The 25,462-nt window shown below is 47.8% G+C and overlaps 4 protein-coding genes across 6 annotated transcripts in view; 2 read left to right on the forward strand and 2 right to left on the reverse strand.

Moving 5' to 3' along the window:
• The first annotated feature begins 521 nt into the window (after positions 1–521).
• Sebox (SEBOX homeobox) lies at positions 522–3,519 on the forward strand. Of its 2 annotated transcripts, none has more exons than XM_015501127.2 (3): positions 522–1,473; positions 1,617–1,777; positions 1,934–3,519. In XM_015501127.2, exons 1-3 carry the CDS (start codon positions 1,134–1,136, stop codon positions 2,312–2,314), a joined length of 882 nt encoding a protein of 293 aa, XP_015356613.1. In that variant the 5' UTR covers positions 522–1,133; the 3' UTR covers positions 2,315–3,519. The 2 variants fall into 2 exon arrangements, with proteins under 2 accessions (XP_015356613.1, XP_048650217.1); XM_048794260.1 differs by having other exon boundaries at positions 1,870–2,074.
• A 1,536-nt stretch (positions 3,520–5,055) lies between these two features.
• Tmem199 (transmembrane protein 199) lies at positions 5,056–9,989 on the reverse strand. The gene is made up of 6 exons (XM_015501128.2): positions 9,731–9,989; positions 8,440–8,513; positions 7,351–7,440; positions 6,562–6,604; positions 6,253–6,365; positions 5,056–5,966 (listed from the first exon to the last, which is right to left on the reverse strand). Exons 1-6 carry the CDS (start codon positions 9,939–9,941, stop codon positions 5,871–5,873), a joined length of 627 nt encoding a protein of 208 aa, XP_015356614.1. The 5' UTR covers positions 9,942–9,989; the 3' UTR covers positions 5,056–5,870.
• Positions 9,990–10,074: 85 nt separating this feature from the next.
• Poldip2 (DNA polymerase delta interacting protein 2) lies at positions 10,075–19,075 on the forward strand. The gene is made up of 11 exons (XM_015501129.2): positions 10,075–10,311; positions 11,695–11,776; positions 13,006–13,103; positions 13,722–13,818; positions 13,989–14,064; positions 14,282–14,389; positions 14,824–14,960; positions 15,775–15,801; positions 16,003–16,128; positions 17,131–17,210; positions 18,015–19,075. Exons 1-11 carry the CDS (start codon positions 10,151–10,153, stop codon positions 18,127–18,129), a joined length of 1,107 nt encoding a protein of 368 aa, XP_015356615.1. The 5' UTR covers positions 10,075–10,150; the 3' UTR covers positions 18,130–19,075.
• Positions 19,076–19,247: 172 nt separating this feature from the next.
• The window catches only part of Tnfaip1 (TNF alpha induced protein 1), a 13,080-nt gene continuing 6,865 nt past the window's right edge, over positions 19,248–25,462 (reverse strand). For both annotated transcript variants that reach the window (XM_015501130.2, XM_015501131.2), the window contains exons 4-7: positions 24,979–25,068; positions 24,850–24,902; positions 23,803–23,998; positions 19,248–22,059 (exon numbers count right to left, since the gene is read on the reverse strand). In XM_015501130.2, the coding sequence (XP_015356616.1) occupies positions 21,823–22,059; positions 23,803–23,998; positions 24,850–24,902; positions 24,979–25,068 (576 nt within the window). In that variant the 3' untranslated portion in view covers positions 19,248–21,822. The remainder of the gene's footprint in view (positions 22,060–23,802; positions 23,999–24,849; positions 24,903–24,978; positions 25,069–25,462) is intronic.

A 25,462-nucleotide genomic window follows, 5' to 3' on the forward strand; every position in this document is an offset into this window, starting at 1 on the left:
CCAGAAAAGTTGGGGGCTGAGGAGGGTGTTGGGAGAACTACCCTTCCTCTGAGCTAAGGAGCCTCCAGCAGCCCAGGTAGGCAGGCACTAAACCCCCTGGTCATGACAGAAGTCACTAAGCCACTCCTCCCTGGGTTTGGCTTGCTTTGAGCCTTGGACTTGACTAGGGTCTTAGGGTTTTGATGGAGATAGAAGGGGCAAGAGAAGAGGTAGGGTCACCGGGGTCATCATGCTCCTGTAACCCATCCCTAGGTAGGTGGATAGGCTTGCCTTCCTTCCATCCCGTGTTTTTTTTTTTCTTTGAGGGAAATCAGTGACAGAACTAGGATTAAAACTCACATGCTATTCTTGGTTAGATCTTTCAACATAGCTTTTGTCATTCTATCTCCACTGTTTTGGAAACTGGGTTTTTGGATCTCANTTTTTTTTTTTTTTTTTTTTTTTTTTTTTTTTTTTGTGTGTGTGGTACTGAGGATTGAGCCAGGGGTGCTCTACACTGAGCTACATCGCCAGCCCTTCTTGTTTTTTGAGACAGGGCTCCTTAAAGTTGCCCATGCTGGCCTTGAACTCAAAACCCTCCCTGCCTCAGCTTCCTGAGTAGCTGGGATCACAGGTGTGCACTACCACAACCTGGAGGATGGGAGTTTTTTGAAGTTTTTGTCCTGGGTTCGGGGTGGAGGGCAGTGAGGTCAGGAGAGAGAGGGAAGGACTGGAGCTGGAAGGAAATTCATATGTACCCCTTTCTTTTAGCAAACTAACTTTGAAGGCTTCTAAGGAAGAGAGCACTGTTAAAACATCACCTTTAAACCCTTCAATTGTACCTGTGAGGCCTCCTCTGGCTCCAGATTCCTGGGCCCCAGAAAACCTCAAGGGTCAGCCAGAAAGTGAAACAGCTCTGGTGTGGACCTTTGTTCCCCAGCCCTGCTGAAAGCATGTGCTCCAGCTCATTTTGTCCCCTTCATCCTCATCTTGTCCAGCTTTACTGCCCAGTCAGTTGTGGGGTAGGCCTCTACCTACTCTTCCCTGAAGGCAGCCAGAACCAGGGCACGGAGGGCTCCAGAAGGGGCAGTTGAAGTCCTAGGAACACTGGAAAAATTTCAGTGGCCTTCTGGAAGGAGCCCTAGAGGATTTTCATGGAGTACAGGACTGCAGGCAGATTGCCACAGGTTGTTTGGAGAGAGAGGCTGGGACCAGCTTCCTTTGTGAAGCTGGGGAAGGGCAGGGGCCATCAAACTGGCTCACCCATACCCCATCAGCCCAATCCTAGCCCTGGCCTCCCCTCCCCGCTCTGGGCTTCTCTGTCTCACTCTAGCTGGACTTTAAGCCTCTCTCCTGCTGGGGGTGGGGCCAGGCACTCAAACAGCATAAAACCCCAAACAGATGGGTCTGGTGTGGGCACAGGCCTGGCGTGGCCCTCTGGCTCCTCGGCCCTTGCCAGCTCCATGGCCAGCCCTGTGGAAGCGTCTCCAGCAGGTGAGGTGACAGGGATATAGGGTGGGTTGGGTAAGAGGTGGGGCAGGGTGTGATGGGGAAGGTTGAAGAGGGTTGGCTAGTGCAGACTGCAGAGTCAGGCTCTGGCAAGGAGTCCTGGCTTGACCCCCCATGTCAACCCCTAGGCCATGCCAGTGGGTTGGGTCCCCACCGGAGAAAGAGAATCACATTTAGTGTTGGGCAGCTGCTGGAGTTGGAGCGGGTGTTTGCAGCACGACCCTATCCTGACATTGGTACCCGTGAACACCTTGCCCAACTCACTCGCCTACCGGAGGCCAAGATACAGGTGAGCCATGACCTCCCCCCAGGATAGGTTACTTTCATACAGCCAACTTCTGGCCTTAACCCACAGCTCCTCTCTGGGTATTCTGCCTTCAGGGTCTGTCCTGTCCCAGGGAAGTGGTGCTGGAGACAGAATAGTCCTCTTCATCTTCCTTACCAGGTGTGGTTCCAGAACCGCCGGGCCAAGAAAATCAAGAACAGAAATCCAGGAGGCCTAAGTCCCAGGCCTGAGCCTCCCCAAAGCTGCTATTCTCTTCCAGATACCCCCCAGCAGCCCTGGGCACCCCCAACGCTGGTCCAGCCTCCATCTGCCACCAGCACAGCTCAGTGTACCCCGGTGTGTTCACAGGCCCTGTGTGCAGCTCCCAGCTTGGGTCTAGGTCAGGGCTGGGCAGTGACGAAAGCTGTAGCCCCACGGGGACCTGCTGAGGTCTCAGGGGCCCACCCTTCTTTGGAGCAAGCTACTCCTCAAACCTCATTGGGCAGCCTATCTGACCTTATTTATGCCTCAGCCGTTGTCACCAATGCGGACCACTCCTGATCCAGGTCCAGAATTTCCAAGACCTCTCCTCTGGCACTTACGGTCCATCCAGCCCACTTAGGACTGAAAACATCAGAACTGGATCCCCTGCCCTCTTATTTTACATAATGGAGAACTCTAAATGGGAAGAGTTTAGTTTTGGGACCCCTCCCTTCCACTTCCAGGCCAGCTCACATGCAGGTCCTCGGTAGTGACTGCAGCATGGTACTTGCTACCCAGCACTCTGGACCCTCCTAGGGCATATCTATTGTCTTGACAGTACCATCAGGATGAGTTAAGGAGTCATGTTTCCCATCTCTCCTGCTAGGACCTGTCCCCAGTTCTCACCACAGAGATGACCTCCTCCCTCTGATGGGACAGCCATTTGTCTGACCAGGGCCCTTTCGATCGTTACCTAAATGCCTGCTATGCATGCTAGGGGAAGAGGGCTGCTCCTACTCTTTACTGCTGGAAACCCACCTTTTTATGGTTCAGGGGCCCCTCATCTCCTACTACCTGGACAAATTAATCATAACTATGGACCTGAAGAGAGAGTGATATTAAAGTAATAAAAGTAGAAAAGAAGCCTGGGGCTTAAGTTGATTTAATTTTCAAAAAAATCAGATTGCCTTCTGACATGGGGCTGTGGAGACAACCTGACAGATTTGGGGTTGAGGAGGGTACAGCAGCACTGGGTTTTGGTATCACTGTCATCTGTAATACCAACTAATCTCCAAATAAAATCCAACTCTGGGGGCTGGGGATGTGGCTCAAGCGGTAGCGCGCTCGCCTGGCATGCGTGTGGCCCGGGTTCGATCCTCAGCACCACATACAAACAAAGATGTTGTGTCCGCCAAANGCTAAAAAATAAATATCAAAAATTCTCTCTCTCTCTCCCTATCTCTCTCTCTCACCTCTTCTCTTTAAAAAAAAAAAAAATCCAACTCTGTATTTTAATCTGGATTGTTGTATGTTGCAAATAAATGAGGCTGAGGGCTGTTTGCCTTGGAAATTTATCTTTATCACCTAATCCCTAAATAGGGCCAGGTTCCACACAGATTCTGGGTGGGAGGTATTACAAAGGCTTCTGCTGGGATTAGTTAGGGGGATGGTTAATTGAAGGGCTTAGGGCTCTGACTGAGGCCCTGAGTGATGGGAGCCTCTGCCAGCACCCCTGTCGCAGTCCTACTAACTTCAGCACATCCCAGTTACCTCCACTTCTGGAGTTGCTCAGCTTTGGGGAGAAAAGCAGAGTTGGTGATCAGACTGCACTGGACTGAAATCCTGGCTCTGCTATTTAACTGGCAACTCTCTGAAACTATGTGCAAGAAAAGCTGAGTGGAAAAACTTGCTTGTCTCCATTTTGGGAATAAGAAACAATGTAGGCAAAGGGCTTCATGAAGTGTGTGACACATGATAAAAACTCCAAAAATTGCTAATTCCCTCTGCTGTTCTATACTAGAGCTCAAGAGGAACTGGGAAGGGCCTGGGGATGTGGCTCAAGTGGTAGCGTGCTCACCTAGCATGCATGAGGCACTGGGTTCGATTCTCAGCACCATGTAAAAATAAAATAAAGATATTGTGTTTAAAAAAAAAAAAGAAAAGAAACTGGGAAGGCCTCAAACTTCTTGTTTCTCTGACCTCCTGCCAGGCACTTCCTGAACCCAGAGTGTCATGGAGAAAGCATGGTACCCTGAGAGGAAGTGGCAAAGACAATGTTCCCTTCACTGAGGTAAATGAGGACTGGCCCTAGCAGATTTTTTTTTTTTAGGTGCTAGGGACCAAACCCAGAGCCTTGCACATGGTTGGCAAGTGCTCTACCATTGAGCAACACCACCATCCTGCCCTTACAGATGGAACCCTCCTTGCACAATGGCCATTGCCTCCTCTTCATTCACTAGGCAGGAGCTAGGTCTTTTGCCTCAGATGCTAACTTGGTGTCCAGCCCATAAAGCAGCTCTTAATAAGATTGAAATGCCATAGAAGCTTGTTAACTTGTGAGGAGGTGGTTGGGATCTAGTGTAGATTCCATCCTAATAAATGGTGGAGGGAAGAGAACAACTCCAATTTTGCCACATGTCTGTAATCCCAGCTACTTGGGGGGCTGAGGCAGGAGGATCACAAGCTCAAGACCAGTCTGGGCAACTTAGTGAGATCTTATCTCAAAATAAAAAATAAAAAGGGCTGGGGATATAGCCTAGTGGTAGAATGCCCATGGGTTCAATCCCAATTTGGGATCAGGGGGAGAGGGAACGACCCCGATTTTACTGTGGGATGTCCTAGGGTCAGGATCTGTTTTGAGGAGATTCTGATTAAGTTAGATCTCTTTTAACATCTGGAATCCATTCAACCTAAATTCAAGTCCTGGGGAGAGGTGAAAGCTTATAGCTAGATGGGTAGTCTGGAGCACAGAGTAAAAGGAAGTACAGCCATGAACCCCACAAGGCTTTTGAAGCTTTCTGACCAAGCTTCAACAGTTCAGGTTACTAGAAACACTGTAAAATGTCACCTACATTTTCTCACAGGTGACATTTCTCTCAACTACCAGAAACTGGCAAATGTTGTAGAGGAAATGTCTACTAAGCCACTGTGTATATAATCTCTAAGAATAAAAAAGTTCTGGGAAAAAACAAGAACTACAGGAGCATGTACAATGAACAAACAGTAATGAGTCAATCTTTAGGAGCAAATCCTGAAAAACTCACAGAAAATTATGGAGATCTTTTTGCTTTGTGTATCTGACACAGGATTTGAAATAAGAATACACTGGGCACAATAAATATTTATTGGATAAATAACTTAAGGTTGATACACTTTCAAATTCCATATAAAGATTCTACTATCACACCACTTAACTAAGTTCTCAGAAGTTTAATGTTAGAGACATCAGGGCAACATAGGAATCTTTGACTCCAATCAACAGAAGAAAGACCATAGCTGGCCATTTGGTCTCAGTCTAGACTGTTTTGCCTTCTGGAAAAGGGGCCCAACACCACTTCCTTTTCCAAAAAAGTAGCTGCCTGGCTTCCAGATCTACCATACCATACCAACCTTTCTTTCTCTTATTTGATACCTGTCCTCTGGTTCCTCTTCCAGCATAAACTGAGAAAGGAAGCCTTTCTGCTTTCTTGGAGGCTTCTGCTCTCAATTATAGGCCTATACCAAAGATGTACAGATGAAGGATTTCATTGATTTGTGCACTTGGGCAAGTTCAAGGCAGTATGGTCTACTTCTGAGAAGGCCTGGATTCCATTTACTCCTGCTGAAAAAAACCCAGTCCCAGCAGTGCCCAGAATGAACTGGAGAAGGCAAATGGGCACTGAGTTCAGTAGAAAGTTTTTGAGAGGTCAGTTCTTTTAGTTTTAAAGAAGTGGTGTTGTTTGAATCTCCTCCAATGCTCCCTCTGGAAATTCACAGAAGACAGGGCTTCCTGTAAGAACAGGAGATGGCCTAGCCTGGTCCTCTGACTAATTGGAGCTGAGTACAAAGAGCTTCATAGGTTGATTGAGTTGGTTATCAGCAGTTGGGGGCCTGCGGCCCCCCAAATCTTCTCCAGACTTTGTTGATGAAGCACCAGTTACAGTTCTCCCAACTCACCTTCCATTGCCCGCACCATGACATACAGCTCGGCTAGACCCACCACTGAGGCAACGATCAATGCAGCCAGCACTTGCTAGGGAGGAGGAAAATCAGGCTTAAGGAATGTAAGCCAAGACTCAGCTCTCTAGCCCTCAGCACCTTTAATGGGGATGGAAAACCTCCAACCCAGCTCCTAAATCGAGGAAGAGGGGATCTGGCTTCTCTTGTGATTAATACCTGTCCAGCCCTCCCCCGCAAATTGCTCCCTTTGATTAGTGCATAAATATGCACAATTTCTAACCTGTGTAAGGCACTTTCACACACATCCCCTTCTTCCACTAACACCCCCACTTGGGGCATTTTGTCTAGCCCATACTCACCGAGGCCATTTCTGTGAAGATATACTGGCTTCCAAGGTAAGTGCAAACAAAGGCAGCTGCCACCGTGACAATGAAGTTGAAGATGATGATGACTAGAGCCTTCACTGACCTTACTTTGAGGGGAGAAATTTTTAGGTCAGCATTCTCCAGGAGGCCCTGTTCCCTCAGAGCTGCCTCCCTCCATCAACCGCATTCCTTTCAAAGAACAAGTCTGAATAGCTCAGCCTAAACCCAGAATGTTGGGGTGGAAAGAAATGCCACCTCCATCCCAAGGAGAGGCTCTGGAAGCCTAATTTCCTAGTATCTCACCTTGTTTTCCTAGATCACTGAGCATCCCACCATGGCGTGAATCCTAGAAAAAAGAAAAAGATGATTCAGAATGGAAGCAGCTCAGAGACAACTCACATATTTGTCAGTCTGGCCTCACCTCTCTCTATTCCTCAACACACTAACTCTGCATTTTCCATGTATTCTTTTGTCTAGGACCAGCCTGACTCTTTGCTGGACCACAGAGCAAGCATTTCAGAGAAGAGGACATAGGCTCCCAGTACTCATCTACTTCTCTCCTGTTTCAGGGAAAGAACATTCCAGAGATTAGTAGGGAACCCTGTGGGAAAAAAGGCTGCAAGGTTCATCTCCATCTCTACAATGTTTAAGAATCAGTCACGGGCTGGGGATGTGGCTCAAGCGGTAGCGCGCTCGCCTGGCATGCGTGCGGCCCGGGTTCGATCCTCAGCACCACATACAAACAAAGATGTTGTGTCCGCCGATAACTAAAAAAAAACTAAATAAATATTAAAATTCTCTCTCTCTCTCTCTCCCTCTCTCAATAAAAAAATAAATAAATAAATAAACTCCTAAATGGCAAGGACCATACATCATACATAAAAAAAAAAAAAAAAAAAAAGAATCAGTCACATCTAAGCTCAGAGTCTCAGTGAGTGAGCTGGGAATTATGCAGTTTTAGATAACACAGAACTTGTATGGTTTTGGAATAGGAGACAAGCCAAGTTCCCATGTTGTTTCTTTCCTCTGCACCAGTTTTTATTTCTGTTTTTAGGGACTACTCAGTCCATACATTAAGAAGCAGGCCCTTACCTGACAGGTGACATTACGAGTGATCCGCTTATATTCCTCATTGGCCAGTTGTATCTTAATCTTCTCAAGCCGGGCAACTAGCTCTGGGTTCTAAAGCAGAAAAAAGTATGTGAAAAGACTGATGTTCTTTTACATGTGTCTTGCTAGGAAGCATGTCGTAATCACTGGTTCCAAGCGGGCACTGAATTACTAAGAGTGCCAAAGGACCTGCATACCAGGTTTGCCAACATAAAAACCAAGATCTAACATTTGCCTTTGGGTTAGGTCATTTCTGTGGCCACAACAGCTCTGTCCTAAATAGATTTAGGTCCCAGTGATGCTAAATACTCACAGGTCCACTGTACCTGATACTCTCTAAGATTCTTTATTTTATTATTTTTTTTTTTTAGATGTTGATGAACCCTTATTTTATTTATTTATTTACATGCAGTGCTGAGAATCAAACCAAATGCCTCACATATGCTAGGCAAGCGCTCTACTACAGAGCCACAACCCAGCCCTTCTAAGATTCTTTTTAGTTCTAAAGAGCTGCCTCCCCCTAATAGTTGAGCAGTCCACATTTTATACTTCTGGCTAGCCTATGTTAATTCTGGAAAATACCCAGTTTGTCTATTCCACCTCCTTTTAAAAAATATTTGTTTTAGTTGTAGGTGAACACAATAACCTTCAACTTATTTTTATGTTGTGCTGAGGATCAAACCCAGTGCCTCACACATGCTAGGCAAGTGCTCTACTACTGAGCCCCAGCTCCAGCCTCTATTTCCTTTCTTTATAGATAAGGGAATTGAGGCCCAGGAAGGAGGAGTGACTTCTTTGAGGGAAATCAGTGACAGAACTAGGATTAAAACTCACATGCTATTCTTGGTTAGATCTTTCAACATAGCTTTTGTCATTCTATCTCCACTGTTTTGGAAACTGGGTTTTTGGATCTCAGCTTTCTAAAGCTGTCAAATAGAGAAGGCAATACCTGGTTTACTCATCTCAGATGTCAAACATTTAAAAGACAAAATTTCAAGCCCCAAAACTGATTAAAAAATTTGATGCCCTACTCAGCCAATACCCACTCTCAAAAATATATCCTTTACATACCCGGGGAGGCTTCACAACTTCTGGGAGATAGATTTCACTGCCTTCCAGGAGCTCATGAAGGTATAGTGTGGAATCTGAGAAGAAAAGGTTTCCACAAATGTAGTGAGCCATAGAGTTAAGGTTGAAAATCTAATATCAGAGAAGGGTCTAGCTCTTTCTTTTTTTTTTTTTTCCCTGCTGAAATAAAAATATGGCCATACCCATGTCAACACATTGCTAGGATCACTTTCAATTGGGAAAAATCTAGGGCAATTCCACCTAAGTATTTCCTAGTGCTGCAAAGTTGACTATAATTGTCAACTCTCAATTACTCTGCCAACATGAAAACCAAGACCTAACATTTACCTTTGGGTTAGGTCATTTCTGTGGCACAATAGCTCTGCCCTAAATAGGTTTCGGTCACAGTAATGTTAAATACTCAGAAGTCATTGTACCTGACACTTTCTAAGTTTTTTTTTTAGTTCTAATACTTGAGCAGTCTATGTTTTGCACTTCTGGCTAGGCTATGTTAATTCTGGAAAAATACCTAGTTTGTCCTATTCCCTTTCTTTATAGATAAAGGAATTGAGGCCCAGGAAGGAGGAATGACTTCTTTGAGGGAAAACAGTGACAGAACTATGATTAAAACTCACATGCTATTCCTGGTCTAGATCTTTTAACATAGCTTTCATCATTCTATCACCAAGAGAAAGGAACAAAGAAAAACAACATAAGGGGCTGGGGATGTGGCTCAAGCGGTAGCGCGCTCGCCTGGCATGCCTGCGGCCTGGGTTCGATCCTCAGCACCACATACGAAACAAAGATGTTGTGTCCAACGATAACTAAAAAAAAATAAATATTAAAAAATTCTCTCTCTCTCTCTCCCACTCTCTTTAAAAAAAAAAAAAGAAAGAAAGACAACATAGGATATCAACTCTTGCTTTTGAGATGGACCAAAAAGAATTAAGCTCACTATGCTAAGTGGTTCCTAATGTGGCAAAAAAAAAAAAAAGGAGGAGGAATAGAATTTGGGAGATGTTATTGGGTTAGATCCTCGACTTCCTCAGGGTCAGGTGTGCCTGCCAAGTGAATAGGAGATTATAAGAGAACAGAATCTGAATAAGTAAATTTTGTCGTCCAAGAAGAATTCCCTTAGGAGTGAAGAAAGAAGTGTGGGTGGCCCTTGGGTTTATGAGGAGACTCTTAGTTGGTTACTTAAGTGCTTTACAGGTTAGAGACAATGATAGGGGAAAAAACCAGGAGGAAGTAGATCTGGAAACTCGGAGGCGATCTAGACTGGAGACAGACTCACCCCTTTCTCTCAGGTGCTGGTGCAGATCCCGGATTAGACGGAAGGAAACTAAGCGTCGGGGGCCACTAGGGCTATCACCGTCCGTGTGCTTCTTCCCCAGCGCGGCCTCTAGTTCGGCTCGCAGCTTCCGAGGCAGCTGCTCTGATTCCAGTTCCCCGCCGGGGCCCAAAGCGTGTACCAGTCGCTCACCGGCAAGAAAGGAAGACGCCATGTCTAGCTGCCTGTATGGTCAGGTGACCGCAAACCGGACTTCCGCCTGACGCTCGCCGGAAGTAGTTCGGAGCTCGCGGGGGCGCAGCTAGGCAAGGCAGAGAGCCAAGGGGGCGGGACGCGGCGCGGGGCAGTGTGGGGCGGGGGCGGACACCGCCCCGCCGCGGGTCGGGCCCTGTGTCAGCAGCCGAGCCGGCGCTCGGACGGGACATGGCAAGTTGTGTGGCCCGGAGGGCCCTGGCCGTGGGCAGCCGCTGGTGGTCCCGGTCTCTCACCGCGGCCCGAGGGTCGAGGCCGCTCTGTGCGGCGGGTGGAGCGGGGGCCTTCCCGCTAGTGGCAACTACGACGTCGCGGAGGCATCTCTCGTCTCGGTGAGGGACGGAGCACTGGGGTCGGTCCGGGCCCGGAGACCGAGGAGCGGTGTATCGTGTTCCTGGCCCGTGAGGGAGCTAGGAGGCTGGGCTGCCTGGGGGTGACCGGCGTATGACTTGGGACAGGGTCTGGAGCACTGAGCGACGTTGGTTGTCTGGGACATGTGCCAGGAGCAGAGAAGGGAGCGCGGCCCAGGGCCCCTCGCTGTGCAGGCTGGCTCTGAGCGGGAACTAGTAACACTCCCTGAGCAAATCCTACCTTCCCAGCTGAGGTTCCCAGCACTGCTGTTAGTGGACAGCCTTTGAATGCAGCCCCAGGGCTTTTGACTTCAACTCCCGGCCCCTATTGGGCCCCCCTCAGGAAGATGCTAGAGGTGGGAAGCAAGTCTGCTTGAGTGTGGGCCCTCGTGGGTCCCAGGTTTTGCTATGATCTTGGTACACCCGTTGTCTCTATGTGATTTGGGGAAGGGGATTTGAAGTATGGGAATGGTGTGAGCAGTGCCTCTGAGGTTGGGACAGGCAGATGAGATTGGAGTAGTGGTTCAAGTGCATGTCTCCAAAATAGAATAGCAGTGCTTGAAGGGCCCCTAGAAAGAGCAACACTGTCGAGAGAGGTAAACTGACAGAGCTGACCTTATAGTGATTCAGATTAGACACCAATATTGGGGAGAGATGATAGTTATTTGCAAATTGGAAGACTCCTGAGAAAATTGACGTCTGAACAAAAACTATAATTGAGAGTCTTCAGTACTAGGTGTAATGCATAGAGTACATTAGAGAATCTAGAAATGATTAAACCCTTAGTGGCAAGGTAAGGACTATAGAGGAGAAATGGACATGGAATTATTATCAGAACAAAAAAAATTTTTGAGTCCCTTTTATACACTAGGCTCTGAGGGGGCAGCTCAAGCTGATCAGACATAAGTGTTGCTCCTGGAAACTTAGTCTCTAATGGAGATAAGAAACGAACACAAATAACTGAAATGCAAAGTGGGAAGGACCTTTAAAATGCTGTGGGAGTCAGGAAGTGGGTTAGGGAAGACATGGGGTAGGGGACTGTATTTAACAGGGTATTAAGGCATGATATGAGGAATGCTGGTGAAAAGAGAAGAAAGTGACCTGGGAGAAGTCACAGCTATCACTGGGAGATTAGAGAGGTTTTCATCAAGGAGGAGCTGTGGCTGAACCTCAGAGGAGGAAAGGCAGCAGCTCTGTGGTTTGGTGGCTTGGCAGGGCCCTCACCTGTTAGATGGCCACACTTCCCAGCTCTTGTCTGCTGTCATTGCCCTGGCCCTTCAGTACCCTAGTGATTTTTTTTCCTGATGGATAAGTACTGGTACCTTCTTAGCTTTTCATTTGCTTGTTCTTTTCTTTCTTGATCAGAAACCGACCAGAAGGCAAAGTGTTGGAGACAGTTGGTGTGTTTGAGGTGCCAAAACAGAATGGAAAATATGAGACTGGGCAGGTAAGTTTTGGGATGGGTCTGCTTTCATTTTCTTGGAGTGTTCTGCTTTTGAATGGAGTCAGATTTGGTCACAGGCCTGAATGATAAGGTTTTCTACTCATTTCACTTTTATCTTTTTTGCATTGCTGGGGACTCAAACCCAGGGCATTATACATGCGAGGCAAGTGCTCTACTGCTGAGCAACACCCCCAGCTCCATTCCACCTTTGTGTTTGGTATCAGAACAGAATCAGATTTTTTTTTAAATTTTTATTTTTAAAGAGAGAGAGAGAATTTTTTAATATTTATTTTTTAGTTTTCGGCAGATACAATATCTTTGTTTGTATCTGGTGCTGAGGATCGAACCCAGGCCGCGTGCATGCCAGGCGAGTGCGCTACCCCTTGAGCCACATCCCCAGCCCAAGAGAATCAGATTTTTTAATATGCAGTTTCTGGGGGCTGGGGATATAGCTCAGTTGGTAGAGTGCTAGCCTTGCAACCACAAGGCCCTGGGTTCAAATCCCAGCATGAACCCCCCCCCTCAAAGAAAAAAAAAAAAAAAGGTACAGTTTCTGTGTTCCTGTATTTGAATGTACTTAATAGTGAATTTTCTTTCCAAGTAAGCGTGGAGAAGGATTGTTTGGGCTATAGTGAGGAGAAAGCCAAGTCCTTGAAAATTCTTCTAACATACTGAATAGTCAGAAATCAGTAGAGGGAGCTTTCAGGAAAGAAACCTTTAACGTCTTGTTAGCAAAGTGATTACAGTGTGGTTAGCTCTGGGTGTGAGGTTCTTTTTCTGTATCAGATTTGTTCTAGGTCCATTGGGATAGATTTAGGTCCTATGAAGGTAAGGAAGATTTTTGTTGATTTAATCGTGTTTTAGTATGCCTAAAATGGACTACGCATTGTGCATTTGGGTTAAATCAGAAAGCAAGGTAGACATGGTTCTTGCCTTCGAGGAGTCTATGGTCTAGGAAGGAATTAATGATATGCAAATGGTTGATATCTATATACTGCTAAATGAGTAGATTAAGGAAGGCTTCCTGAAGGCCAAAGCTGAGATCTGAAGAGTCAGCCAGGTTAAGAGGGTGTAGAGTTTTCCAAAGTTGGCTTGAGTTGATCTCAAGGATCAAGGGAAGAGGTGGCGAGACCTTGTGCTGTAGTTGCCTCCACCTGTGCTGCTTTGTGCAGCCCACCTGGATGGACTTGCTGGACTGCATACTCACTAAGGCCACCTCTCTTTCCTTCCAGCTGTTCCTTCATAGTGTTTTTGGATACCGAGGTGTTGTCCTGTTTCCCTGGCAGGCCAGACTGTATGACCGGGATGTGGCTTCTGCAACTCCAGAGAAGTAAGTTTCCCTCTCCTGCCTCACAGTATTCTCAGGAGGAGGCCTGACTCATGGCAGACATACGTAACTGGGGCCTCAGGGGTGAAGACAGTATCCTCTAGGACCTTAGAAATGGCCCCAGAGTACTTCTCTGGCACTAATACTCACAGAGACAATAGAGTTGAGTGCTAAGGACAGCTTAAGCCAGAGGGTCCCTTTAGACCTCCCCAGAATGCTCTCCCACTATCTTGAGTTTTCGTAAGTACTCTTCACATCTTCTTTAGAGTACATTAAAAAAGAAAAGCAGTAGCTCTATTAAATGATCACAGATAGCCCCTGGGATATGAGAGTTGTAGGGTACTCTGAACTGAGGTGGCAATTAGATTTTCTCAACATGGCCCCCTTCCAGGAGACATTTAGAGAACAAGACAGATGGTGACTATGTGGGCCTTCCAGGCTCCATTGTTTATCTTGACTGGAGAACAGGTAGGCTGGGCTGTTGCTGAGCAGTGCCTAGCTGGTACTAAAGCTCCTTCAGCTCAGGACTAGCTTGCTTAGGTAAAGAGGTGGTAGGGATCTGATCAGACACCATTTCCCCTTCTCTCAGGGTGATCTTGGGTTTCTTCTCCCATCCTGCAGAGCAGAGAACCCTGCCGGTCATGGTTCTAAGGAGGTGAAAGGAAAAACTCACACTTACTATCAGGTGCTGATTGATGCCCGTGACTGTCCACATATAGTAAGTAAGCAAGATGCCTGGGCCTGGGGTCCCCTCCTTGGGATAGGCCTGTACCCCAGTGGAGACAGAGAGAGGGAGAGGGATCAGACAAAGCCTAGATCAGCCCTGGCCTCCAAGACATTGGGACTGAACAGTAGCCAAGAAAGCCCCTGACTCACTTCTTGCCTTAGTCTCAGAGATCTCAGACAGAAGCTGTGACCTTCTTGGCAAACCATGATGACAGCCGGGCCCTTTATGCCATCCCAGGTGAGCAGTTAGCATCTGAATGGTGCCATGGAGAAAGGGTCTGGTGTGTCCCAGGGAGAGAGTTCTGCTGTCCTATAATCTCCTGGGAGGGATTTGGGTGCCAGGAGCCATGGGGCCAGCATTGTCCTCCCTGGGCAAGGCCAGGAAATGTTTCTTCTCAGTTGTGTTCCTCTCCTTTCCTCCTGTGTGAATCTTACTCTTTCCCTCTCTGTTCCAGGCTTGGACTATGTCAGCCATGAAGACATCCTCCCCTATACTTCTACGGATCAAGTTCCCATCCAACATGAGCTTTTTGAAAGATTTCTTCTGTATGATCAGACAAAAGGTATCTTTTTCAAGAAGAGAGATAGGAACAGGAGAGTGCTTTCTTCTAGGAGACATCATAAGAATAATCCCATGACTCTTATTTCCATAACCCCTTTCAACTTCCCCTTGACCCTATGAGGTCAATGGCTCCTGTCTCCTTCCAGGGACAGAAACAGGCTTGAAGGTCATAAGTGACTCAAGGTTGCTTGGTAGTAGCATCTGGAGGTCTGAAAACCAGGGCTCTTAACTTCTAGTACAATTCTCCTCCCATGACATCACTACCCCTCGGGGTTTATTCTTGGTAGTATGTCTGTGCCTTCTAGCTGCGCTCCTTTTGTCTTTGTCCTGTCTGCCTATGCCATCACTGGGAAGGAATTTCTAGGAAGGGCAGTTGGAGAGTGGGTGCAACACCCTGGACTCTGGCTTGGACTAATCTATTGTCTCTTGTCCTAGCACCCCCTTTTGTGGCTCGAGAAACACTACGGGCCTGGCAAGAGAAGAATCACCCCTGGCTAGAGCTCTCTGATGTCCACCGGGAAACAACTGAGAACATTCGTGTCACTGTCATCCCTTTTTACATGGGCATGAGGGTATGTGCCCAGCCTGTGTTCCTTCCCACGGGGCTAGGTCCCAGATTCTGTGTGTGTCCCTAATGTTGACTGCTAGAGTGGGGGTGAAGGCCAAAATCTAAAACATGTCCCTGTTGTTCTGTTCCAGAGTACTCATGTGTTGGGTGGGGTTGAGTAGTCTTTTGATGGTGGCTGACACGAAGACCTAGAGTAGGTAACCTGTAGGTCCCAGGAAAGCGTCCTCCATGTGGGTTCGCCTTTCCTGGGGCTCAGGGGGAGCCTTGCTTAAGAATGTACACATGCTTACCTGAATGAGAGTGGGCTGATCTTCACACTTTATACAGTTGTCAAATGTTTATTGAGCTGTGTCTTGCCTCACTCTGAGCCAGGTTTGGGATACAAATGGAAGATTGTTTCTGCCTTTCAGGGCTTAGGGTAATGGGGGAGGTCAATGTCCAACATATGAAGTATTGCAGTATTAGAGGTTATGGGAGGACAGAGGACAGGGTCCTGGGCAGCAGTGGCAGAGGCCAGGCCTGGAAAGCAAGGTGGTGAGAAAGGAGGGAGTCTTGTAGTTGATTTGTTGGCATCCAGCTATTGGTGATCTTGGCAAGACAAGAAGGAGAGTGGCCATGAGTAGGAGTATACATACACAGGAGACTGCCTGTGGGCTTGTTGGCCACAGTTCCGATACTGTCATCATCATCCCACACATTCCCAGCTTGAGCTGTTTCTGCAACCTTTCTGGAATTCTACTTTGGATACATGTTGATTGAAAGAGACTTGGTCTTATTCTCTGAGACTTAAATTCCTTGTTTTTTTTTTTCCCCCCCAGGAAGCCCAGAATTCCCACGTCTACTGGGTGAGTGTCTCCCTGGGGTGGGGTGAGCTCAGAAGGTGTGCTCAGGGATCAGATGGGAAGGTGGTGTTCACCTCCTGGTGTGGGTGGAGCCTGTTTAATGCAATTGTTAGCCTTTATTTCTTTTTGCTCTCAGAATTCTGGATAGGTTTGCCTAAGATCTGTTCTTTCTCAAACATGAACTTTCTCCCCACACCTCCACAGTGGCGCTACTGTATTCGTTTGGAGAACCTGGACAGTGATGTGGTACAGCTCCGGGAGCGACACTGGAGGATATTCAGTCTCTCGGGCACCTTGGAGACAGTTCGAGGCCGAGGGGTGGTGGGCAGGGTGAGTATTACTAGCTTGGTCCTGCCTAGCAAGCCCCAGGGGCTTCACGCGTGGTTTCCTCACAGAGGCTCGCTGTGTGAACACATTGGGTTGCCTGGGGTGATGAATCTAACAACAACCCTGTGAAGTGGGTTACCCTGTAACCTATTTCACAGATGAAGAGAGTGAGACTGAGAAGCTAAATAACAAGTCTACAGTCCCATCACTAGTAGTAATAGGGCCGGGACTTAAATCCAAACAAGTCTGAAGTTAAAGCTTATGCACTTTTTGAGCATCATAATGCCTTTTTAAAGCCTGAATTTAAATGTGTCTAGTTGGGTGGGGCATGCATACTCCCATCATTCATAGTTGTGTTGTCTCTGGTTCTTTATATGTCTACATCCTCTGCTGGTCCTTGAAGAGATTTGGTTTTACAATCCCTGCCTACCCCACCCTGTCTCTTGAGAAATAAAGTCATAAGTAGTACTAATGCCAGGGCCAACATCCAAAGTATTTATCCATGTCAGGAGGGGATTGGGGAAGCAGGGTGGAAAAGTGATTAAGAACAGGACTTGGAATTAGACAGTTGGCTTCAAATTCCAGCTGTATACTCACTGCAAACTTTCAGTAAATTACGTAAGCAAAATCTCAGCTTATTATTGCTAAAATAGAGATCACACATAAAACTTTATGATCACTGGAAGTTAAGCAGCAGAGGTTTGCCGAATACGGACTCTGGTGCCTGACAATTCTCATGAATGGACACTGGAAGGGATGCTTTCGGAGTGGGTCTTATGCTCAGAATCTTTGCCTGGTACCTTAATCTGAGATTATTTTTCCCAGAGTCAGAATAAAAGGCCCCCTAGGCCACTGCTAAGTAGTCACTGTGGCAGTGCCTGCTCTGGTAGTGTCTTAGGTTGGGGGCATTTAGTCTTGATGAACTGGCAGTCAGTATGTGGCCCTTTGGTTGAGGGAATGTGTCCCTTGTACCTGGCCTGACCACTTTTGTCTGTATTCTCACAGGAACCTGTATTATCTAAGGAGCAGCCCGCGTTCCAATACAGCAGTCATGTCTCCCTGCAAGCTTCTAGTGGGCACATGTGGTGAGTGTGTAATGGGGCACAAACCATTGGACTCAACAGACGCTGCTACAGATCTAAAGAGTGAGAGCTCACAGCAAGCTCAAAATTATGGCCAGCTCTGGGCCAAGCCAGGTTGTGTGGGAACACTCTGGTGTTTATGAGTGCCTGTTTCTCAAGTTCCCTATGGTCTGTGGGCTGAGGACTTAGGCCCAGGGATCTGATGCTGCACTGTGTTGCTCATATAGTTGGCTGTTTTCCCTTGTGTTTCACGTCTTTACCTGAAAATGCAGCTGGACAGCTCATATAGTATGTGTGGAATGTACTGAAGGGATGGAATCTGCACAACTGTGTTTTTATTTTTTTGAGATGGGGTCTTTCTATATTGTCCAGGTTGGTCTTAAACTTTCAAGTGATCCTCCTTTCCTCAGCCTCACAAGTAGTTTGGATTACAGGCACAAGCCATCATTCCAGTCTTGTTTCTTTTCATTTAGAGCCAAGCGGGGCTCTTAGGTCTCCGGACCAGACCAGTCCTTTTTTTTTTTTTTAAATTATTTGTAGATGGACACAAAACTCTTTATTTTATTTATTTATTTTTATGTGGTGCTAAGTATCAAACCCAGTGCCTCACACATACTAGGCAAATGCTGTATCACTGAGCTACAACCCTAGCCCTGGACCAATCATCTTGTCATGAGCTAAGATAAAAGAGATTTCAAGCCTGCCTCACCACACTGTGGCTTAGGAGCTGAGGGCATGGGGCCATCCAGCTCCATAGAAGGGCTTCTGACCTGACTCCCTCTAAACCAGCTTTTCTCTGACCCTCAGGGGCACGTTCCGCTTCGAGAGACCTGATGGCTCCCACTTTGATGTCCGGATCCCACCATTCTCTTTGGAAAGCAATAAAGATGAGAAGACACCACCCTCAGGCCTTCACTGGTAGACCAGCTAAGGCCTTGAATGTCTGGGCTTGGCCCCTCAGAACAGGTCTCAACCCACAATTGCTGCAGAACTCTTTTCTCTCCCCATTAAGGGCCACACTGGGTCATTTAATCCTTTGCAACATTTGATTGTGGGGTTCTTTGGGGGGGGAGGTTTGTAACTGTTTTCTTTGGAAGACCCACATGGAACTCTTCCAAGGCTGGCCTCCTCATAAGCTCTGCCTACACTGTGTCCAGTAAATGTTGCCACCAGGGAACTGTGTTCAGCTGCCACAGAAGTGGAGGAGTTTCTTAGCCTGTCATTCAAGTTGTATGGAATATGAGGTTTGGTTAATAAACCAATATATGCTTGGCCATCCTTGCCATTTCTGCCCTCAGGGTCTTTTCAGGTTCCCTTTCTGACCCAGTGGGGCCCTGGATTGCTTTCCATGCAAGGTCATGTCTAGGGAACTGCCTCTACTGCTAAGGTTTCTTTTCCTTCTGAGACCGGCTGGATGTCTCCCAGGGGCACTGTGCCTCTCAGCCAGTGGATAGGCACCGGACTGGACTTTTATTTATTCTTTGCCAAGTGCAGAGGAGGAGGCCAATTCCAGGGCCACAGTGATCTGGCTCTTGGCACTAACCTACCACCCATGTACCTGGCCTCGCAGGGCCTGGGAGAGGAGCGAGGCAAGCCAGTCAAGCTTCCTGCAGCAGTGAGCTTGCCAACTGCAAAGATGGATCTGTCAAGCATCCAGACCACAAGGGCAAGAATTTGGCCAAGGAGCAGCTTAAGGTATGGACACTGATTGAGCCAAGCTACTTCCTGAGCTTCTCTCAGATCTCCAAGAGCCAGAGATGAATCGGGATTATTTTGCCCCAATTCTTAGGATTCTTTTTTCTCCACCATTGCAGTGATTGTTAGAGGTCATTTCATTCTTGAATAATTATTAAATCTTGGTTGCAGCCCTTGTTACTGTTTTTCTTAATCCTCCACCAGGGGGAGCCTGGGTTGTAGGGCCCTGGAGTCCTCCGTTTTATGACCTAGCTGAAGGTCAGATGGTGAACAGAAACACAGGAACCAAGCCCACAGCTGCAAGCCTGCCGAGCTCTCCTCACTGTAAACAAGACTCTCTACCACTTCAGTGTAACACAAATTTATTAGAAATTAGTGTTTATTTCCATCACTTAGACTGAGCAAAAAAGGATCGCAGTTATGTGATACAGGAAAAATTTTCTCATGCCAGGATCTGTGCCATCCTTCAGGTAGGCTATGGTCACATACCAGATTCAAAACCCCATTACTGGTCTGCATTGTTAACAGTAAGCTTCCAGTTTTCTCAGAAACCAACAAGGTTTGACCTTCATCTGACAGTTTTTGCTTACCCTTCCCCACCCACCCGGTTGGAGTTGAAAAATTCAACACTGCCAAGAGCTGCTTTCTGAACGGGGCTGGGAAATTCCCCAAACCCTTAAGCCACAAAGTCTGATTAAAGAAGCAGAGATCATTTCAACAAATTATTTTCTGTAAGACCGAGAAGATATTTCAGTCAGAAGATAAATGCCCAGCCTAGACTATAGTGCTTTCTCAGAACCAAAAAGAGGGGTCACTGAGACAGCCCAGGATCTGAAATATCAGAGCACTAAGTAGAAGCTAAGGGGAATGTGGAGATCAAAGGACAAGTGTGATCATGCCTCAGTGGGGAGCTGGGAATCTGAGTATTAAAGGGCTTCAAGGGGGCTGGGGATTTGGCTCAAGTGGTAGTGCGCTTGCCTGGCATGCGTGCGGCCCGGGTTCGATCCTTAGCACCACATACAAAGATGTTGTGTCCGCCAAAAACTGAAAAATAAATATTGAAATTCTCTCTCTTAAAAAAAAAAAAAAAAAAGGGGCTTCAAAAGTGCAGCTGAGAAAACAGGCCAGTAGCTCTAGGCTGAAGCATTCCATCTCCTTAAGAAAGCCACAAAGCTGAAGCCTGAATTTTTTTTTGTTTTTTGGTGCTGGGGATCCAACCTAGGGCCTCATGGATGCCAGGCAAATGCTCTACCGCTGAGCCATATCCCCAGCCCCTGAAGCCTAAATTTGCCCAAAGAAATGGATTGTCATCTTAACTGCAGTGAAGGCTGGAAGACTTAGTAGCTGATCACCAAGTACCTGACTTGAGAGTCTTCAGCTAATTTTACATTCAAGACTGACTAACATTAAATGCCTGCTTAATAAGTCACATTTCTCCTGTTCCATCATGTCATTCCAGGTCCTTGTGAGTGGCCAACCCTGGGCCTGGCAATTGCCCATAAGCTCTGTGGGGTCAGCTGTGAGCAGCTGCTTAGAGTAGTCAAAGAGGGATAAACCTGACAGCCTGTGCTCCTTCTCCTTTGTTAGGCTGGTAGAATCCTCCCTCCCTGAGGGCATTCCTCAGCAAAGAATTCAGATGAGCAGCCTCCCGAGGGACACGGGATGAAAACCAAAGTCATGAGAACTCATACCCTGGCTGATACGTGGCATTTCCATGCCAAGAAGGAATGAAGACCTTCAAGGGATTTAGGTTTTTCCTATAGCTCTGTGTTCATAGACTCACCACTGGGCCATCCCAGTGAGGGATGAGACTCACCATCCCAGCCAGGACAAAAACCAACAGCATGCAGATTGGGGTGGGCCACGGGGCCTGTTGGATGTGCAGGGCTGAGTCCACTGTTCTTTAGCTAATGGGCATGTTGACCAGCACTGTACAACACCCATGGGCTTTATAGCCTTCCAGGTGCTGCTTGTGTTTATGGCCCAGGGTAGCTCCTAGCCACTATTGACAGTGTTAGCCTTTACAGTATGTGGAGTCAATGTGCCTTGGAACTAAGGGCACTCAAGGATAAGAATCAAAGAGAACAGCACTATTACATCCCAGGAGTCAGTGACATGACCCCAGGATGTGGGGGTGAGATGTCTCTTTAGGCAGCATGCTGTGAGACCACAGGTCTCCCTGTCTTCCTTGGTGCACTGGGCTGCCTGGCCAGGCTGATAGAGCCAAAACTGGTCAGTTTTGTTTTTATTGCTTTCTCTTTATCCTCTCCCTCAGAATGATTCTGCAGGAAAAGGGGATTAGAGTCAGGAAAAGGTGTGGGTCAGGGCAGGCTAATCTCCTGAATAACAGTACAAAGTGCAATAAAGACAGATCCCAAAAGCATCAAGAAGGGCTGAGGGGTCTACCTTATGCAGGATTCTGGCACCCTGCAGGGGTAACAAATGCCTAGTCCCTCATTATATAAAACTATTCATTTCCTAGATTATTTTTTAAAAATCAAGCTCATCAAACCTGTGCTTCAACACCTTAGGGAAAAAGAAGCCCCACCTATGATAAAGACTGGGCCTCCACAGCACCACAAGCAGCCTTTCCCCCAGAATGAAGCCATTCCTGTGGGGCTCCGCTGAGGAAGGGCACTCAGCATAGGGCCCAGAGGGGAATGTACTTAGCAGGAGGAGGGAGGCTGGTCAGCTCACCCCACAACAGAAGTAGCTCCTTGCTGGACAGGAAGGGAGATGGATCTGGTAGTGCTCAACAGTCAGGGCCAGGAAATGGGCCCTTCCCAGCCCAGGCCCTTGATTTCACAGGAAGGACTTGTCATGTTTTTGAGTGCTGGAGCAGACAACCAGGAAGTTGCAGTGTGGGGCTGCAGAGGGCAGGAGACAGGGCCTCCTGTGCCCCATCTCCTTGAAGGTCTTATCAGTCACGATGGGCAGATTGGTGGCCGAGCTGCCGGTCATCGTAGGTGCTATAGCGCTTGACATGGATGCGGCGCACACGATCCCGCAGTTCATAGGCTTCCTCATCTTCACTGGGTGAAGCCTGGCTGCGGCTCCGGCTTGTGGCCTCCAACAAGGAGTTGTCAGGGACGCGGGGGGTCTCGTAGAGTAGGACATTGAGTGTCTCCTCATAGATTCGGGCCTCTGGAAATTCCACCTGGGGCAAGGTAGACAAGACTGATTCAGATTTTGTCTCAGGATGTACAGCCTGTCAGGGCTCTAGGCTCTGTGCTGCTTCATGAGGCCTCCTAACTGTCAGGAGACATGCTCTGTGGACATAACAGAAGACCATCCTGACCCTGTCCCACCCCAATCCGAGACTGATGGACTAATATGCACCCGTGGCCTAGATACCAATAGCTCCATCACTTACTAGCTGTGAGGCCTTGGGTCTAAGCTTTCCAGGCGCAGTTTCCATTTGTGTAAAGTGATGGTTAATATTTCCCTCCCAGAGTTATTATCAACAACATAAGAAATATGTAAACTGCTTAGCAGAGAGGTTGACACACAGTTTATCTGTCTGCCTATGTATATATCATCTGCTCTGATGAGCAGTCTTACTGCTTTTTGTTTTTGCCTGACCCAACATGCCCATCCCCAGGATCAGTATGGAGGAAAGAGAAGGTATGGCAGAATTCCAGCAAACTTGCCATGTCATGTTAAGCTCTGTGCCCTTATCTCTCAATGCAAAGAATGGCAGAAACCTGGCCTGTCTTGTAGGTGTGGTGTGAGGGGTCAGAGAAGTTCATGGACAAAAGAACACAGGAAACTAAGCTTGGTGGCACATGTTTGTAATCCCAATGGCTCAGTGGGATAAGGCAGGAGGATTTCAAGTTCAAAGCCAGCTCAGCAACTTAGCAAGGCCCTAAGCAACTTAACCAGGCCCTGTCTGAAAATAAAAAAGAAAAAGGGCTGGGGATGTGGCTTAGTGGTTAAATGCCTCTGGGTTCAACCCCTGCCCCCCACCAAAGAAAGAATACAGGCAGGTAACAGGTGTTGTCATGGTTGCAACTCAGCCCCCCAAGTCTTCCCTCCATGGACATGGCTGAGAGCCCCACACTCACTGTCCCATGTCCCATGTCATGAGGAAGCAGGGCCACTTCCTATAAGCTGCTCCTTGACCCTGGCAAAACACCTAGCTGGAGGCACTTTAGCAACCTGGTGACCAAGAAGGTGCTATCTGGGCCTAAGCCCTTTGTACCTACATGACTTCCCCGGATGAACTGCTGTTCCGCCCTAGAAAAGCTCTGCCATCTCTGGGACTGACCCTTGTTATTTTCCGGGGAAGATACCTTCTGCTTGCATCCTGAGAAAAAGGGGTTAGCTGAGTTTGTGTAAACTATCACCTGTCTGATGCCTCAGGCATGCCCAACACTGTGGTGTTACTATAGAGGTTAAGTTGACTGACCAGGAACTCCTTACTAGCCAGGGCTAGAGAGATCCTATCAGTGTTCTTGAAAACTGAAGTCATATCCACTGCATCATGCTGATTTCTGAAGCACTGTCTCATTTTCAGATCTCTAGTAATCTCGCACTCTCATTCCTGTGTTTGCAAAAGAGGAAATGGGCCCAAATGGTTAAATGGCTTATCTAAAAAACAGCTGGTATGTGGCGGAACCAGAATTTAAATCCGAATTGGGCCAACTTCAAATACCTAGTCCTTCCCACTGCATCACACAGTTCCCTGTTGGCCAATGCCTGCTGTCCCTTAGCTACCAGAAGCAGATGGTTTCCATCCATTCCCGAATCCCTTGTTCTGGCTCTGTCCTAGCCAGCAGTATCACAGCATGTTTGGGAAAGAAAGCCAAACACAGAGCTTTGTGGGAAAGCCTCATCTGGGGGCAGCACTGCCTCAGCTGCTTGCTGTGTGTTCCACCTTGTGCAGAGAAAGTCCCCATACCTTGGTCTGCTTCTTCTCTGTGGCATACACGATGGAGGTGCAGCACACCTCTGCCAGCTTACGACCCTGGCCATAGAAGGACCAGCAGCAGATCTCGTCACCGATGACATCCTTGATGAAGAGCACGCGGCCATTGAAGCGCAAGGACAGCTTGTCAAACAGCTCTATGTTTTTCAGCAGGTGGTCATCGGAGTTGCTGAAAAACCCATGAGGGCCAGCAGGCCTGGGAATGAGGTTCTGGCACCAGAGGAGCTGTTAGGGCGAGCTGGGCCCTCCCCTCCCCTCCCCTCCCTGCCTGCCATGCTGAAATGAAGACAAGTCAAGATGCCGGGGGGGACAGGAAGACAGTCATGGGGCAACCTCTGGGTTTGGGGGCCTGTGAGGAAAAGGGATTGAGTTGGTTTTAAGTTACAGCAGAGACTAAGGAAAGCTCAAAGAGACAAAGTCCCGCTGCTACTCCAGCAGGGGGCGTTCCTTCCCTTACTGTGGGGTTGGCAATGTGCCTGTCTACAGGGAAGCACAGGGAGAGTCTGGGACTCTGAGCCCACAACCATCTGGGTATAATTAACTGTGGCCTGTTTCAAGGACCCTGGAGGCCACGGGGAAGTTGTCCAGTGGGAAGCACAAAGGCTGCAGGAGGCTTAGGAGGACTCCCAGCCTGCTGGCTTCCTAGCAGCCCCCTGCCTGGTGAGACAATGTTGATGAAAACACTGGGCATGCTCTTGACATGATACCTGTTAAGGGCGTGTTTCCTGTTTCCTCCTCTATATCCCAACAAGGTCCTGTGCCAAGTTCTAAATGTCTCTACCCTGATTTCCCTTCCCCTGGTGTAGCACAGTGGTGGAGCACTTGCCTAGCATGCCCAAGACTCTGTGTTCCAAACCCAGCACCTCAAGAAAAAAAAAGAAATAACCCCAGACCCAAGTTATCCACTCCAGGAGAGCAGGAGGCTGTCCCCGGGTCTGCTGCCCTGTGTCTGCTCTGGCTGTGCCCTTTCAGCTGCCTCTGAAGCCCTTCTCAAGTCCCCCCGCAGACATGCCCACCTACCTGGTGTAGGAATACTTATTGTTGCTTCTATTGTACAGCAGCTTCACCACGGGCTGTGAGGGAGGAGAGAGTGAGGGCCAGGCTGGGGGCATGGCATTCCCTGGCCACAGCCCTCTGAGCTCCCAGTACCTTGGTGGAGGATTCGATGAGCCTGTCCTCCTCCCTCATGGATGTGATGATGGGGATGTTGCACACAGGCTGGTAGGAGTCCTTCTTGTCCTGGGAGACACATGCACAGAACAGACAGCCTTCCTTGGGTTCTTTGCTTGCCAGGCTTAGCTAGGTACCCCTGCAGCCCCTCTGCCATGGCTACCCTCTGCTTAGCAAGGAGGCATCAGACAGAGATCATGAGGTCCCTGGCAAGAGATCCTGACAGCTGGCAAGCAGACCCCCATTTCCAGAAAACCTGGAGTCCACATACCTAAGCACATGGACTAGAAGCAGAGTCTCACTGCTGAGCTTGAAAACCTGGCTGCCAGGTTGCTGGGCCTGTACAGCATTTCACTGTTCTAAATGGGTTTGTTAATTAGTTACTAGGAATTAAACCCAGAGGCACTTTAACACTGAGCCACATCCCTCCACCTTTTTTTTTTTTTTTTTTTTTTTTAAAAGA

Source organism: Marmota marmota, unplaced genomic scaffold (assembly GCF_001458135.2).
Source record: "Marmota marmota marmota unplaced genomic scaffold, marMar, whole genome shotgun sequence".
Lineage (NCBI taxonomy): Eukaryota > Metazoa > Chordata > Mammalia > Rodentia > Sciuridae > Marmota > Marmota marmota.

Bases quoted from the DNA above. Each gene is read 5' to 3' on its own strand.
- Tmem199 (XM_015501128.2), bottom strand. From the start codon at position 9,941: ATGGCGTCTTCCTTTCTTGCCGGTGAGCGACTGGTACACGCTTTGGGC. The intron at 7,441-8,439 runs GTATGTAAAGGA...TTTCTGCTTTAG, and splicing joins AAGTTGTGAAGCCTCCCCGG to AACCCAGAGCTAGTTGCCCG. The intron at 6,605-7,350 runs GTAAGGGCCTGC...TCTTTTTTCTAG, and splicing joins CTCGTAATGTCACCTGTCAG to GATTCACGCCATGGTGGGAT.
- Sebox (XM_015501127.2), top strand. From the start codon at position 1,134: ATGGAGTACAGGACTGCAGGCAGATTGCCACAGGTTGTTTGGAGAGAG. The intron at 1,474-1,616 runs GTGAGGTGACAG...GTCAACCCCTAG, and splicing joins TGTGGAAGCGTCTCCAGCAG to GCCATGCCAGTGGGTTGGGT. The intron at 1,778-1,933 runs GTGAGCCATGAC...CTTCCTTACCAG, and splicing joins TACCGGAGGCCAAGATACAG to GTGTGGTTCCAGAACCGCCG.
- Poldip2 (XM_015501129.2), top strand. From the start codon at position 10,151: ATGGCAAGTTGTGTGGCCCGGAGGGCCCTGGCCGTGGGCAGCCGCTGG. The intron at 16,129-17,130 runs GTGAGTATTACT...GTATTCTCACAG, and splicing joins GCCGAGGGGTGGTGGGCAGG to GAACCTGTATTATCTAAGGA. The intron at 17,211-18,014 runs GTGAGTGTGTAA...TCTGACCCTCAG, and splicing joins GCTTCTAGTGGGCACATGTG to GGGCACGTTCCGCTTCGAGA.